Source organism: Hyperoodon ampullatus, assembly GCF_949752795.1.
Source record: "Hyperoodon ampullatus genome assembly, chromosome: 1".
In the NCBI taxonomy this organism is placed as follows: domain Eukaryota; kingdom Metazoa; phylum Chordata; class Mammalia; order Artiodactyla; family Ziphiidae; genus Hyperoodon; species Hyperoodon ampullatus.
Genome location: NC_136914.1, coordinates 195023212 through 195040721, shown reverse-complemented (window position 1 = coordinate 195040721; position 17510 = coordinate 195023212). Strand labels below are relative to the sequence as shown.

Below are 17510 nucleotides of genomic sequence, written 5' to 3'. Positions count from 1 at the left end.
TTGTAGTTTTCTTATAGTGTCCATATCTGGCTTTGGTATCGGGGTAATGCTGGCCTCATAAAATGTGTTTGGGAATGTTCCCTCCTCTTTAACTTTAAAGAGTCTGAGAAGGACTGGCATTAATTCTTCCTTAAGTGTTTGGCAGAATTCACTAGTGAAACCATCTGGTCCTGGGTTTTTCTTTGTTGGGAGCTTTATGATGTCCGTAGTTGTTATTGGTCTGTTCACATTATTTATTTCTTCATGATTCAGTCTTTGTAGGTTTTATGTTTCTAGGAATTTATCTTTTACTTCTAGGTTATCCAATTTGTTGGCATACAACTGCTCACAGTACTTTCTTAAGATCCTTTGTATTTTTGGGACTTTCCTGGTGGCGCAGTGGTTAAGAATCCACCTGTCAATGCAGGGGACACAGGTTCGACACGGGTTCGAGCCCTGGTCCAGGAAGATCCCACATGCTGCGGAGCAACTAAACCCGTGTGCCACAACTACTGAGCCTGTGCTCTAGAGCCTGCGAGCCACAACTACTGAGCCCACGTGCCACAACTACTGAAGCCCATGTGCCTAGAGCCCATGCTCCACAACAAGAGAAGCCACGGCAATAAGAAGCCTGTGCACCGCAACAAAGAGTAGCCCTCACTTGCCGCGAACAGAGAAATCCCGCACGCAGCAACAAAGACTCAATGCAGCCGAAAAAAAAAAAAAAAAGTACAGGGGAAAATATAGTACCAGAGGAAAAAGCATTTCAATCCAGAAGATGATCAACTAAAGGGGAAAAAAAAAGAGAAAAAAGGACAAATAGAATGCATAAAATTTGACAGTAAAAACCCAACTATATGAGTATCACAATAAGTTTACACTTATTTACAAAAGAATTCAGAAGAACTGAAAATAAAAGGGTGAGAAAAGATAAGCAAATGTAATAACATCAAAAAAAAGCTGGTATGAAAGGGGGGAAAAAGAGTAACTTCACAGTAAAAAAAAACCTGACAAACATAACCTTACTGAGATGATCAAGGTCAGTATCATGAGTGATAAGTAATATTGATAGTATGTGTCTGTGATGTTATGTGATGAAAATGGCACTTCATCTCTGTGGTCTTGTACCCCAAAACTCATAACCCCAGTAGATAATGGTAAAAACACCAGACAGATCCGAATTGTGAGACATTCTGTAAAACATCTAACCAGTATTCCTCAAAACCGTCAAGGTCAACAAAAACAAGGAAAGTCTGAGAAGCTGTTACAGCCAAGAGGAGCATTGAGGAGACATGACTAAATGTAATATAATATCCTGAACAGGATCCTGGAACAGAATAAGGACATTAGGGAAAAATTAAGAAAACCTGAGTAAAGTATGGACTTCAGTTAATAATAATATCAGTACTGGTACATTAATTATAACAAATGTACCATACTAAATAAGGTGTTAATAACAGAGGAAACTGGATATGGGATATTTGGGAACTCTCTGTACTATCTTTGAAATTTTTCTGTAAATTAAAAATTGTCCTAAAATAACAAATCTATTTTAAAAAAGCTGGCGTAGCTATATTTTCATTCTACAGTTGGCCCTCCAAATCTTTGGGTTCTGCATCTGCATATTCAACCAACTGCAGAATGAAAATATCTAGGGGAGAAAAATTCCAGAAAGTTCCCCAAAGCAAAACTCAGTTGCTGCACACCAGCCACAACTTACCATTTACATTGTATTAGAATATTATGAGTGATCTAGAGATGATTTAAAGTATATAGTAGGGGGACTTCCCTGGTGGTGCAGTGGTTAAGAATCCACCTGCCAACGCAGGGGACACAGTTTCGATCCCTGGTCCAGGAAGATCCCACATGCTGCGGAGCAACTAAGCCCGTGTGCCACAGCTACTGAAGCCCGCGCGCCTAGAGCCTATGCTTCGCAACAAGAGAAGCCACTGCAAGGAGAAGCCTGCACACCGCAACAAAGTAGCCCCCGCTCGCCACACTAGAGAAAGCCTGCGTGCAGCAATGAAGACCCAACGTGGCCAAAAATAAATAAATAAAATAAAATAAAGTAAAGTATATAGTAGTATGTGCATAAATTATATGCAAATACTATGCCATTTTATATAAGGGACTTGAGCATCCATGGATTTTGGTATCTGCAGGGGTCATGGAACCAACCTCCTGCAGATACCGAGGGGAAACTGTATTCTATATTATCATGTCTATGTCTATATTATATAGAAGTTTAAGACACACAAAAAAAATTCTTATAGATAAAATAGTCATTACTTAATGATAAAAAGTTGAAATCACCAGGATATTTTATTTCTAAACCTGAGGGATAAGGAAATGGATGATGGTTTATTAGTCATTATTTCTCATATGTAGTTATATATTCTTTCTCAACAGATGAAATTTCATAATAAAAGAAAAAAACCTTAGTGAACATTCTGCTGAGCTTTGATCAATGCTAAGGCAGCAGATATAATTAGTTCTGTATATTGATAGCAGCATGTTGGTAAAGGCAATGGAAAAGCAGGCACTCCAGTACACTGTTGGGAAGATTAAACAGACATAATCTCTACAAAAGCCAATTTGATGATGTCTACTAATGTTATAACTGCTCATACCCTTTGACTTATAGCAATTCCACTCTAGTCATTTTGCACATGTGTAAAATTATTTTACACAATTGTTTATGACAGCACTCTTTGTAGTAGTAAAAGATTACAAACAGCCTGTATGTCCATCATTAGGAGTCTGGTTATATAACCATACATTTATGTAACAGAATACTATACAACTACAAAGAAAAAGCTCTTTATACACTAATATAAAATGGTATCTACCATATGTTGCTAAGAAAAAAAAAGCAAGCATAGAACATGATGTATAGTATACTAGTCTAGAATATATTAACATATAAACTAATTGTGCTCAATATTCTGTTTGCCTCTCCACATTTACTCCTCCTTTTTCTCCACCCTGCTTTGTGCATTGGGAGGCTGACCAAACAAAACTGCATCCTCTAGGTAACCTTCCCCTCTAGCTTCTGATGTGCTTTGGCAAATTAAAATCCTGGCTCCTTACTTGCTAGAAACCCATGGGATTCCATTAAATAAATTTGCCAAGTCTGTTTCCTTAACTGTAGAATACGGACACTATCTATTGTGTAGAGCTTTTTTTTTGTGGTACGCGGGCCTCTCACTGTTGTGGCCTCTCCCCGTTGCGGAGCACAGGCTCCGGACACACAGGCTCAGCAGCCGTGGCTCACGGGCCTAGCCGCTCTGCAGCATGTGGGATCTTCCCGGACCGGGGCACGAACCCGTGTCCCCTGCATCGGCAGGCGGACTCTCAACCACTGCGCCACCAGGGAAGCCCTGTGTAGAACTTTTGAGAAGCTTAAAATAATATATGCAAACTGATTGACATAGTGCCTGGCAAAGAGTCAGTGCCTGTTAGGAAGTGATAGCTACTGATACCACTGTTAATATTATTAAAAGAAAATATTATAAAATAAAATAGTAACAACTATTAATTTTATTTGCTAGATTTTCTAGGAAAGGTTTCTCCCAGGAATCATTCCTCATCATCCCCAGTGAATATCTTTTCCTTCCAAGCTTTACACTCCACTTAACATTTGACAACCAGTTTTTGAGGGTAATTGTTAGTTATCTTTGTCTCTACACAGAAGTTTGAATTAATGCTTAGTTGAGAACAATAAAGAAATAAAAAACAAAGCTGTAATAAAATTTAACTTGAAAGTAATCTAAGAATTTACATAAAGAGTGGAAGTGGCAACACTGATATCAGTTAAAATCAACTTTAAGACAAAAAGTGTTACTAGAAACAAAGGACATTTTATGATGGTAAAAGGGACAATCCATCAGAAAGACATAACAATTAGGAACATTTATGCACCTTACAACAGTCCAAAATAAACGAAGCAAAAATGGGCAGAACTGGAGAAACACACAATTCAACAATAGCTGTAGACTTCAACAGCCCACTTTCAATGAAGAATAGGTAAAAGAATGACAAGGAAATAGAAGACTTCAAAATTCTATGAGTCAACTAGATATTTATATCACACTCTACCACCACCACCACCACCAACAGAACACACATCTTCCCAAGTACACATGGAACATTTGCAAGTATAAAGCTTGCTAGGCCATAAAACAAGCTTTAATCATTTAAAGGAACGGATAGCAAAGTATGTTCTTTGATCACAATGGAATGAAATTAGAAATCAATGAGAGAAGGGCATTTGGAAAATTTACAAATATGTGAAAATTAAACAACACACTCCTGAATAATCAACAGGTAAAAGCAGAAATCCAAGCAGTGCTTAGAGAGAAATTTATAGCTGTAAATTACTACATTAAAAAAGAAGAAAGATCAAGAGAATGAGAAGAGAAGCCACAGACTGGGAAAAAATATTTGCAAAAGATATACCTGATAAAGAACTGTTATCCAAAATACACAAAGAACATTTAAAACTCAACAATAAGAAAACTGACGTTAAAAACAATCAAAAGACTTCACAGACACCTCATCAAAGAAGACATAAGACTATTCTTTCTTCCTTTTTTTTTTTTTAACATCTTTATTGGAGTATAACTGCTTTACAATGGTGTGTTAGTTTCTGCTTTATAACAAAGTGAATCAGTTATACATACACATATATCTGCATATCTCTTCCCTCCTGCGTCTCCCTCCCTCCCACCCTCCCTATCCCACCCCTCTAGGTGGTCACAAAGCACCGAGTTAATTTCCCTGTGCTATGCGGCTGCTTCCCACGAGCTATGTATTTTACATTTGGTAGTGTATATATATCCATGCCACTGTCTCACGTTGTCCCATTTTCCCCTCCCCATATCCTCAAGTCCATTCTCTAGTAGGTCTGCGTCTTTATTCCCGTCTTGCCCCTAGGTTCTTCATGACCATTTTTTTGTTTGTTTTTTAGATTCCATATATATGTGTTAGCATAAAATATTTGTTTTTCTCTTTCTGACTTACTTCACTCTGTATGACAGACTCTAGGTCCATCCACCTCACTACAAATAACTCAATTTCGTTTCTTTTTATGGCTGAGTAATATTCCATTGTATATATGTGCCACATCTTCTTTATCCATTCATCTCTTGATGGACACTTAGGTTGCTCCCATGTCCTGGCTATTGTAAATAGAGCTGCAATGAACACTGTGGTACATGACTCTTTTTGAATTATGCTCTTCTCAGGGTATATGCCCAGTAGTGGGATTCCTGGGTCATATGGTAGTTCTATTTTTAGTTTTTTAAGGAACCTCCATACTGTTCTGCATAGTGGCTGTATCAATTTAGATTCCCACCAACAGTGCCAGAGGGTTCCCTTTTCTCCACACCCTCTCCAGCATTTATTGTTTCTAGATTTTTTGATGATGGCCATTCTGACCGTGTGAGGTGATACCTCATTGTAGTTTTGATTTGCATTTCTCTAATGATTAATTATGTTGAGCATTCTTTCATGTGTTTGTTGGCAATCTGTATATCTTCTTTGGAGAAATGTCTATTTAGGTCTTCTGCCATTTTTGGATTGGGTTGTTTGTTTTTTTCATATTGAGCTGCATGAGCTGCTTGTAAATTCTGGAGAATAATCCTTTGTCAGTTGCTTCATTTGCAAATATTTTCTCCCATTCTGAGGGTTGTCTTTTGGTCTTGTTTATGGCTTCCTTTGCTGTGCAAAAGCTTTTAAGTTTCATTAGGTCCCATTTGTTTATTTTTGTTATTATTTCCCTTTCTCTAGGAGGTGGGTCAAAAAATATCTTGCTGTGATTTATGTCATAGAGTGTTCTGCCTATGTTTTCCTCTAAGAGTTTGATAGTTTCTGGCCTTACATTTAGGTCTTTAATCCATTTTGAGTTTATTTTTGTATATGGTGTTAGGGAGTGTTCTAATCTCATACTTTTACATGTACCTGTCCAGTTCTCCCAGCACCACGTATGGAAGAGGCTGTCTTTTCTCCACTGTATATTCTTGCCTCCTTTATCAAAGATAAGGTGACCATATTTGCGTGGGTTTATCTCTGGGCCTTCTATCCTGTTCCACTGATCTATATTTCTGTTTTTGTGCCAGTACCATAATGTCTTGATTACTGCAGCTTTGTAGTATAGTCTGAAGTCAGGGAGCCTGATTCCTCCAGCTCTGTTTTTCTTTCTCAAGATTGCTTTGGCTATTTGGGGTCTTTTGTGTTTCCATACAAATTGTGACATTTTTTGTTCTAGTTCTGTGAAAAATGCCAGTGGTAGTTTGATAGGAATTGCATTGAATCTGTAGATTGCTTTGGGTAGTAGAGTCATTTTCACAATGTTGATTCTTCCAATCCAAGAACATGGTATATCTCTCCATCTATTTGTATCATTTTTAATTTCTTTCATCAGTGTCTTATAATTTTCTGCATACAGGTCTTTTGTCTCCTTAGGTAGGTTTATTCCTAGATATTTTATTCTTTTTGTTGCAGTGGTAAATGGGAGTGTTTTCTTAATTTCACTTTCAGATTTTTCATGATCAGTGTATAGGAATGCCAGAGATTTCTGTGCATTAATTTTGTATCCTGCTACTTTACCAAATTCATTGATTAGCTCTAGTAGTCTTCTGGTAGCATCTTTAGGATTCTCTATGTACAGTATCATGTCATCTGCAAACAGTGACAGCTTTACTTCTTCTTTTCCGATTTGGATTCCTTTTATTTCTTTTTCTTCTCTGATTGCTGTGGCTAAAACTTCCAAAACTATGTTGAATAAGAGTGGTGAGAGTGGGCAACCTTGTCTTGTTCCTGATCTTAGTGGAAATGGTTTCAGTTTTTCACCACTGAGGACGATGTTGGCTGTGGGTTTGCCATATATGGCCTTTATTATGTTGAGGAAAGTTCCCTCTATGCCTACTTTCTGCAGGGTTTTTATCATAATTGGGTGTTGAATTTTGTTGAAAGCTTTCTCTGCATCTATTGAGATGATCATATGGTTTTTCTCCTTCAATTTGTTAATATGGTGTATCACATTGATTGATTTGCATATATTGAAGAACCCTTGCATTCCTGGGTGTTTGTAGATTTTTTGATGATGGCCATTCTGACGGGTGTGAGAAGGACATAAGACTCTTAATAAGCATATGAAAAGACACTTAACATATATGTTATTAGGAAATAGCAAATTAAAATTGGTGGCGCAGTGGTTAAGAATCCACCTGCCAAGGCAGGGGACACGGGTTCGAGCCCTGGTCCGGGAAGATCCCACATGCCGTGGAGCAACTAAGCACGTGTGCCACAACTACTGAGCCTGAGCTCTAGAGCCTGTGAGCCACAACTAACTGAGACCGCATGCCACAACTACTGAAACCCTCGCACCTCAATGAAGAGTAGCCCCCGCTTGCCACAACTAGAGAAAACCCATGTGCAGCGACAAAGACCCAATGCAGCCAAAAATTAATAAATAAATTTATTTAGAAAAATAAAAATAAAAAAATAAAACAATGAGATATAAATGGCTAAATCCAAAACACTGACAAAAGCAAGTGCTGAAAGGATATAGAGCAACAGGAACTTATTGCTGGTCAGAATGCAAAATGTACAGCCACTCTGAAAGACATTTTGGTAGTTTCTTACAAAACTAAACATACTCTTACCATATGATCCAGCAATTACGATCCTTGTTATTTACCTAAATAAGTTGAAAATATATGTCCACACAAAAACTTGCACACAGATGTGTACTGCAGCTTTATTTGTAACTGTCAAAACCTGGAAGCAACAAGACGTCCTGCAGTAGGCGAATGGATAAATAAGCTGTAGTATGTCCAGACAATGGGATATGATTCAGTATTAACAAGAAATGAACTATCAAGCCATGAAAGACACAGAGAAACTTTAAATATATTTACTAAGTGAAAGAAACCAATCTGAAAAGGCTACATACTGTATGATTCCAGCTATATGACATTCTGAAAAAGGCAAGACTATGAAGACAGTAAAAAGATCACTGGTTGCCAGGGTTTAGGGAGGAGGACGGGATGACTAGGAGGATATATTCACAATATATTCCCTATTGACAATTAAGAACACACACTTGTCACCATCCTTCCATTCTGGCTGCCACTAAGGACCAGAAAAGATGCAGACTTTGGCCAGCTAGCCAGACAGACTGAGTCTAAATCCATATGAAAACTCATTTTTTTTGGCGGTACGCGGGCCTCTCACTGTTGTGGCCTCTCCCGTTGAGGAGCACAGGCTCCGGATACGCAGGCTCAGCGGCCATGGCTCACAGGCCTAGCTGCTCTGTGGCATGTGGGATCTTCCCGGACTGGGGCACGAACCCGTGTCCCCTGCATCGGCAGGCAGACTCTCAACCACTGCGCCACCAGGGAAGCCCGAAAACTCTTTTTAAATACCTGCTACACAGAGATCATCTCATAGAATGTTAACCATCACCTCTTCCTCTCTGCAACTTTTCTCTTGTCTTTCATTCTTTCTTCTGGGCAGTGTCTTCTAACTGTCATCTGGGGACCAATGGTGGTCCCTGGGAATCAATTAATTGGTTTACTATAGACAGTTTGATTAAAAAAAAGTGATAAAAGCTTTGATCACAAACATTTCATAAATTGAAAAGATTAATTATGACTTTCAAGGAAATTCCTTTAGCTTCTTAATTTTTGTTCCAAGGGTCACACATGCTTTACAAGGATAGTTAAGAGGGGACTGTTTGTTTCAGTTAACGAACTTTGACATCATGAGTTGTTTACATTGGTTAAATATATATTTTGTTGTTGTTCCTATTAATGTGTTAAATCTCCAATTAGGAAAATGAATCAATGCCTCAAAAGTGTTCATTGAAGAGTAAAAGTGATAAAAACACATTTGACTCAGAATGTCATAAATGATAAATAGTATGATCTTGTAGAGTGAAAACAGTAGGATCTTACAGTGGGCTATGACCAGTGAATTACAAGTTATTAGTTTACACTGGGGGACCTCCTTGTTCCAATCAAAGTATAATACATTTTTAAACAGGGACTGAAACATTATAAAACAGGGATAAGAAGCCATTGAAGCATTCATATAATTTTCAACCACTCTAGTAAACCAATCAATACCTGCATTATGAATTTTGTTATTGAAAGCAAAGATTAAAAACTGCGAAGGAACTTTTAATTATTTTAACAAAAACAGGTATAACTATGGTCAGCTGCAAAATTAATGACAAATATGCTCAGAAAGAAAACAACTTACTGGTATGTTTCTGTTTCAGATGACACTACTGGACATTAATTACACAATGTTAGGTGTGGTATTCAGTGAGTAAGAAAAGTTAGTATCACAGATGTATGCTCTTAAATATTTTGTTTCATGGCTACAAGAAACCACTAGTATTCAGAATATGAATCAACTCTTGGTATGTACATAATATGTAAATTATAAAATACAAACAGTTCTGATTATCAATGAAAACATGCTTTAGAGAAGGGATTTTCCTTTAACCAACAATTATCTTTGAACCTTGACTTGAAAATGTACACTAGGATCAATATGGCCAAAAGCACTAGTCATGTGTGTAGAAAGGAAGAGTATAGCACCTGAAAGTCAATTCACACATGGCTTCATTTACAGACAACACCTGACATTTGACAGTAAGTCTTCTATTGAATCTGTTGAAGATTGCATGGAAAATTGTGAATATAATATTCAAACTGCAGTCCCCGAGCAGGTATCTTCAGCATGTTATGTCAGGAAAAAAGAAGCAAATACAACACTCTGCTTTCCTATCTTGTCAGGAGGAAAGATGCTAACAAAAATTATTTAAATGAAGTATGTACATTTTTTTCCCCATGACACCAGTAAGGTCAGTAAAAAATGTCTATGATTGGGCTTCCCTGGTGGCGCAGTGGTTGAGAGTCCGCCTGCCGATGCAGGGGACACGGGTTCGTGCCCCGGTCCGGGAAGATCCCACATGCCGCGGAGCGGCTGGGCCCGTGAGCCATGGCCGCTGAGCCTGCACGTCTGGAGCCTGTGCTCCGCAACGGGAGAGGCCACAACAGTGAGAGGCCCGCGTACCAAAAAAAAAAAAAAAAAAAAAAAAAAAAAAATGCCTATGATTATCTGTGGCTTACTCAAGTGGCAGATCTCTGTGATATTCAGTATTGTGAATAGCTTGAACCTATCATATGAGGGTGAAATAACAATTCTTAATGATAAAATACAAAGACCAAATCATGATACACATAGCTTAAGCAAAGAGTTTGACTTTTCCAACATGTAGCCATTTTCTTTCCTTGCTGTAGAATGAAATCAGTGTCTTATTATTAGTATACTTGAAAAATGTATTCAATTACCACACTAGACCTAAAAACATGTTTCCTAGAACTGAAATACAACCAGAAAGACAGATTTATCCACTGCCATCTTCCAAAGTGCAACATTCAACTTCATTGCTGAGTGCCACACATTTGTCAACTCAGTGCTTCATCGGATATTGTAGGTAGTTTTCAGTGAGAATTCTTGCAATAATTTTTGTACCCATCCATCTGAATATCTAAAATATCTAAAATAATCATCCTATACTTGCTGCTATTCCCAACAACCTATAGTTGAAAAGTGGGATTATCTGATTTAGCAGAACTAAGAAGTAGGAAAAGAAACAGTTAAATACTACTGAGCCCATGTGCTGCAACTACTGAAGCCCTTGCGCCTACAGCCCGTGCTCCACAACAAGAAGCCACCACAATGAGAAGGCTGCGCACCACAATGAAGAGTAGCCCCCGCTCGCTGCAACTAGAGAAAGCCCGCGCGCATCAACAAAGACCCAACACAGGCAAAAATAAATAAATTAATTAAAAACAACAACAACAACAACAACAAAAAAGACCTGTCAGTGTGGTCCACAAATTGTAAATGTCTGAGAAATGCTACTTTCTCTACTACACTATTTTTCTTTCATAGAAAGCTATCACTTCTTCCTATGCATTACGTTAGAGAGAGAAATATAGACAGCTATGGAAATTTTGTTTGTCCTTATTATTAATCTTCTCACATTAGAAAAGCACTTCATCATCTGCACTTATGTTGCCTTATTTTTTTAAAGAAAGGTCTGATTTCAATATGTATAGCACCTAGAAAAAAAAATCTAATAATCATTTCCAGTTTCTCCTTGAACTCTATTCCTCCACAAAGTCATTTTTTTCCTTGACCTTCCCAAAACCCAAACTGCTTTCACATACCTCTTGATTATAGACAAGTGTGATATTAAAAATTCTGAACAACTGGCATGGCATAAATACCAAAGAGAATGACACCAGTTCATAATCACATGGATGTAATGGAACATGCTAACTAAATATCAGCCTTAGTTATAGCTTCCTTTAAACAATCTGCTACACTTGTTTCAACACTAGCCTCATTCTCAAAGACCATTGGTTATTCCTTGCCTGCCAATTCACAGAAAAAGGAAAGTAGTTTTCATGAAAAACAGCCACATAAATTGGATTCCAAACACTGTCTTTTATTAAATATTTAATTTCCCTTTTATTCCTTAATAGAAGAATTAAGAAAAATAAGTATTAGAAAGAACACACTATTGTTTTCTTTCTCCCACACCAATGGTTTCCAGAGAATGAGGCTCTTTAGTCAGGCTTTTATTATAGTTTTGTTAACTTGATTTTACCCACACAATTAAATATCCAAGTTCTTTATCCACTCAACCAAATGAAAACATTGAATACACAGACAAATGGATAGATCTGGGGATATATTAAGGATAATGTAAACTGTTAGCAAAACAAATATCTGACATTTAGAGAGAAAACAACAGAAGTGGAATAGAGAAATTCACAAAAAAGCAAAGAGATGAGTCACTTAAAAATAAAGCTAGGATCATAGAGTCATATATTATAACATTATATATATATATATATACATATATATATATATCTGTGTTGGTTTTAAGGATCTTCTTACCCAACTTTGGAAAAACTATTAAGTATTCAGCATTGCACTGGGGACATGCCACTCTGGCTGTACTGTTTCCTCTTTGTTTTTCATCCACCCAGCGCTGCAGACAAGCCTGGTGAACCCATTTTGTAGATCCTCTGCATCTGCATGGTCTCACCCATTCAGCTGTTCTATCATCTTCATCAGTGGCAAAACACACCCAGCAACTTCTGTAAATTAAAAGAGAAAATAATGACATTATCATTAACACCCCAGCCTCCTCTTCACCGCAGCTCCCACTTAATGGGATGAGCCTACTATGTTATATTATAGGAACTTTTAATTCTGTATTAAAAGACTGAGGAGAAAAACAACCAACACATTTCCAGTAGAGTAGTTTCTTCTTTTTCTGTTTTTCCTTGTATTCTTCTGCAGAAACTTGTGTTTTCTGAATTTTGTCTTTATGTAACTTCCTCCATCTTTCTAGTACATTAAGGTTGTTGGTTTTGTTTTTTGCGGTATGCAGGCCTCTCACTGCTGTGGCCTCTCCTGTTGTGGAGCACAGGCTCCGGACGCGCAGGCTCAGCAGCTATGGCTCACGGGCCCAGCCGCTCCACGGCATGTGGGATCTTCCCGGATCGGGGCACGAACCCGCGTCCCCTGCATCGGCAGGTGGACTCTCAACCACTGCGCCACCAGGGAAGCCCTAAGTTTTTTTTTTTTTAATTAATTTATTTATTTTTGGCTGCACTGGTCTTTGTTTCTGCGCGTGGGCTTTCTCTAGTTGCAGTGAGCGGGGCTACTCTTCATTGCGGTGCACGGGCTTCTCACTGCAGTGGCTTCTCTTGTTGCAAAGCATGGTCTCTAGGTGTGCGGGCTTCAGTAGTTGTGGGCTCGTGGGCTCAGTAGTTGTGGCTTGTGGGCTCTAGAGCACAGGCTCAGTAGTTGTGGCGCACAGGGTTTAGTTGCTTGAACTCCATGGGTTCAAGCCCTCCCGGACAAGGGCTTGAACCCATGTCCCCTGCATTGGCAGGCAGATTCTTAACCACTGCGCCACCAAGGAAGTCCATCTTTCTAATAATTCTTCATCTTCTCTAATGAACCAGAATGCAAAGAGACAATCCTCAAGCTGCTTTTATAAGACCTAATAATTCTTCGAGGAGTGGTAAATATAGGAGTATGTGAAATTCAGTGTATCTCCCATTTCAACAACATTAACCTCTTAACCTCTTGAACTTGGAAAACTAAAGTATTACATAAATGATTTCACATATGGTCTCATTCAGTTTTCAACTGAGACAGAAAAAAACCCCACTCATTTCTCTTTCTGGTAAAGTATGACTATAAGAGAGAAATATGATTAAATTAAAAAGCACAAAGGGAAGAAGAGATGAAGATATCAGGATAAATTGTTTTAGGATAGTGATATGATAAATTTGGGCCTACATGTTTCCATTATAGGTATGATTGGTTTTCCTTTTTTGTGGGAATTAAATTATATTTATTATATTCAAAATCTAAAAGTCAAGTCTGGGATGCTTATATTTTTAAAAATTCTATTGAGATGGTTAATTTTTAAACATTTCCCCATTTTGCTTTTGAGGATACTTCATGAACTCTAATTTGTTCTTGTGGAATTAGGTTGCAATTCCTTATTTTTTTCTTCTCAATTAACACGAGTTTTGACACCTGTTTCCATTAGGGCAAATACAATTTAACTCAGTGACACCATTCACTCCCCTTTACTACCTTAAAGTTTGACTGCACAATAGGAAACTGCTAATTAAAGCTTGTCACTTGCTGTGCACATTTCACTTAATTAGATAAGTGGCTTCTGTCAGAACTTAACTATGCTCAGTGGGAAATACTATATAGTCAGGTACTATATACGGGTGAGGTCTCCAGTCTGTAGAACAATATGAATTTTAATTGTGTGCTCCAATTAAAACTTCACAATTAGAATAGGGAAAAAAAAACTGATCTGAATACGCCGCAACAATATCCAAAATTGTGCTTTTACTCAGCTTTCAAATTCAGTCAGATTTCATTTGACCTACCTAGGTAAAAACTGGAGGTAGGGAGCATTTGTTTGAGCATGCCTGACCCTCTGACCCACCTCAGCCAAGCTGTCTGGGCCCTCGTGCTATCTTATGGTTATCCAGAAATGACTCCTCCTCCACCTCCTTATTCTTTAAAATGTTATTGTGCTAAAACATACATAAAATTTACTACTTTAACCATTTTTAAGGTTGCAATTCAGTAGCACTAAGTCATTCACACTGGCAACCATCATCACTATCCATGATTTGACTGGGTTTCAACCTAGTTTTTTTCATAAAATTTCAATTGACAAGTATACAGCAAATAAACCAGTTATTTGAGGTGTCAGTATATATTTTCCCCATTTAACCAAGGTAATTTTGTAAATATAATTGTATACCTCTGGGAAATGAAAACCATATTTTGGTAACAAAATATAGGCAGAATATCTAGAAACTCGATTTCTAGGTTCTTGTAAGTTTTTCATATCAACAATGGAACATATATGTAGCTAAGTACATAGACCAGCATAATTAATCAGTATTAAGGTGAACTGAATCTTAAATTAAGCCAATTTCCAGTCATAAGGGAAAAACAAAATGAAATGTAAAGAACCTTAATACTAAGTTGAACCAAATGAAATTGCCTATATTTATCTGTTTTTAACTTACATAAATGGCAGCTTCATATACCAATATAATGGGAATATTTGTATAGTTATAATCCCCATAAATTCTGGATAAGTACAAGTTTATTTTTCCCCAACATTTAATAGGAAAAATTTCAAACTTTCAAAAAAAGTTGAAAAACTGTTTGGTGAACATCCATATTCTTAACACCTAGATTCTACAATTCTTATCATTTTGCTACATATGTACTTTACTACATATTCTTTCATCAATCTTATTTTTTGATGTATTTCAAAGTTTCAGACATTAGTGTACTTCACCCCTAAATAAACACTTATACAGTTTTACTTTTTAGAAGGTACTCAACTAACATTTAAAAGAGGCACTTTCCAGATTTTTTTTCTAATTTCACAACTATGGTAGATAAGATAGTTGAACGATGATTTACAGTGAAAACTTATTAGGTGTTAAACCTAATTGGAAGTGTTAATACCCATAACCTTGTTTTTATTGTTTGATTCATAGTGACAGTGAGTATACAGCTTACAAATTTGGATTTTGAAGCTAATGCTCATTAGAGATTAACTGAAATTATTCTATAGATATTAAAAAAAACCTTATTGATAATAATACTCTCAAAAAGTCTGATATTCAACATCTACCAACGTACCACCACCAAATTACTTCAGCTAAAAATTATAATTTAGATACAAGTAAATGTTATATAAAATGAAGACTTCTAACTTAATAGTACAAAACAAACAAGCAACTGAAAATTATAGAAATTGCCAGCAACATTTACTGAGCATTCAGTGATTTCATGTAGTTTCACTGGTTCCATGTGGTTGCACAAACAAAATAAATGGAAGATTGTACCTATCTAGAAAACCCTATAATTTAATTGGGGCTACATCCAGTAGATACAAGAGATTTAAGGTTCCAGTGAAATTACCATAGGTACATCCATTTTAAGAAGAAGGAAGCATCAATTTGGATAGATCAGAAAAGGTTTCAGGGAGGAGTGACAGCAGAAATTAGCAGGGGCAAGTGATTTTATTGCAGGGATTCTCAAAACAAAGGTCTCAGGACCAGTAGTTCAGGATCACTAGGGAACTTGCAAATTCTCTGGCTCTACTCCAGATCTAGTAAATAAGAAACTCTAGAGGAAGAGGGCCTACAAATCTGTGATTTAACAAGCTCTCAAGGTGATCCCAATATTCAATAAAGTTTGGTAACTGCTGGTGTAGAAAAATGGCAGGTAAAAAAAAGCAAGCATATTGGAGAAAGCAGACTGTGTGAAAGGGATAATTACTGGATTTACTTAAGGTAGAAATAATTGCTTCTGATGACTAAATATTTTTAATATAAATAACCATACAGAAAATGTTAGGTTCTAAAGAATTTATTAACTGATTTACTACCTTACTAGGTATATGAGTTTAATCTACATAATATGGAAAGAATATTAGTCTGTGAAATAAGGGCCAGGTACATGGGAAATTAAAGCATATAAAAATGGTCACATAAATGTTTTTAGGCAGACAGCCTGTAAGACAGTTATTAGTCTTCAGGGCTGGAAATGAGGGGAGGGAACAAAGTATGTATAGGAATCTTCTCTTCCAACATTTAAAAAAAAACTTCTAATAGGCTGACCAGGAATATCACCTAAGAAGGTCTTAAAATTATTCCTTCCCCCTTTGCTTCCCCATACCCTACTGCCTCCTTGATGCAATCTATTTCAGCTATTTATTCTCCAATTCCCCACCTCCTTCCATTTAAGGAGAAAAGAGGTTGTTTGAAAATGATGGGTTTAGAGTTTCTCAAGATCTTAGAATAGAGGAGAGAGTAGAAGCTTGTGGTTTAATGTACAGCACAATTTCTCTTTTTTAGGGACAAAAAGTATACCATACTTTTTAAGGAAAACCACTCTTCCCTCCAACATCAGCCATGTATGTGGTTTATTTAGGCAGTTATAGTCCCACATCCCCAGCTCCAGGAAGAGTAATCCCTAGATTGGTTTAAGGGAGTATCCCATGTCCTAGATTACAGTTATTGGGAGGCTGGGCCCATAAAGCTAGTTTCATTAGATTGAACTTCAGAATTTTTGCTGGGAAAGTTGGTAAACAGACTTTCTTTTCCACTGAGCCTGAAGGCAGGAAAAGTGTGAAGCTAAATGAGGGTGTGAGGCTCTGCTGCCAGGAGAGCCACAATGTGGAGCCTAAAGAACCCAGAGGAAGCTGAAAGATAGAAACTGATGACTTCGTTTGAGACATGGATCAAGCTGTGCTTAAAGCTAAATATACCCTTGCACTGTTCACTTACATAAACCCACAGATTTTTTTTTTTTTTTTTTTTTTTGGTTTAACCAGTTTGGGGCAGATTCCTATCAGATACAACCCAATCTTGCTATAGATTGTGAGAAACTGGATATAAGAGATAGCCCTGGACAATCATATAATGTAGACTCTTAAACAGCTTTTATAAGGACACTATTTTTTGTCAATGGCTTTGTTTCCTACTGACCGCAACTTGAGATGAAAAGGCTTAAATAAATCTAATTTCCACTGCAAGTACTTTGAGTCTTGCAAGTTTTTCTATTTCTCACACAGGGCAAAAATATGCTCCTGATTCTGGCTACTGGATCAGGTCATTTCTTAGATAAAAACAGCCAACAAAGATAAAACCAAACATTTTGAAATTAAAAATTCTTACTGACAATGCTATAATATTTGCATTGCAGGATCAATTTAACTATAATTCTACTTTACTACATATTTTAATGTTATAGCTTATAGGATGGCAATTTTAATACCCTTAAAAGGTGAGAACTGGCTATTTGCCATTTCAAAGGACAAAGCCAAAAACATTTCAAAGTCCACACCTAAGTAGAGGTTGTAATTT

General features: G+C 37.1%; 1 protein-coding gene across 2 annotated transcripts in view; it reads right to left on the bottom strand.

Moving 5' to 3' along the window:
- The window catches only part of MARCHF5 (membrane associated ring-CH-type finger 5), a gene marked incomplete at its 5' end in the record, with an annotated part of 52816 nt that overhangs the window by 21932 nt on the left and 13374 nt on the right, over nucleotides 1–17510 (bottom strand). For both annotated transcript variants that reach the window (XM_079705778.1, XM_079705779.1), the window contains one exon: nucleotides 11968–12170. In XM_079705778.1, coding sequence (XP_079561904.1) covers nucleotides 11968–12170 — 203 coding nt within the window. The remainder of the gene's footprint in view (nucleotides 1–11967; nucleotides 12171–17510) is intronic.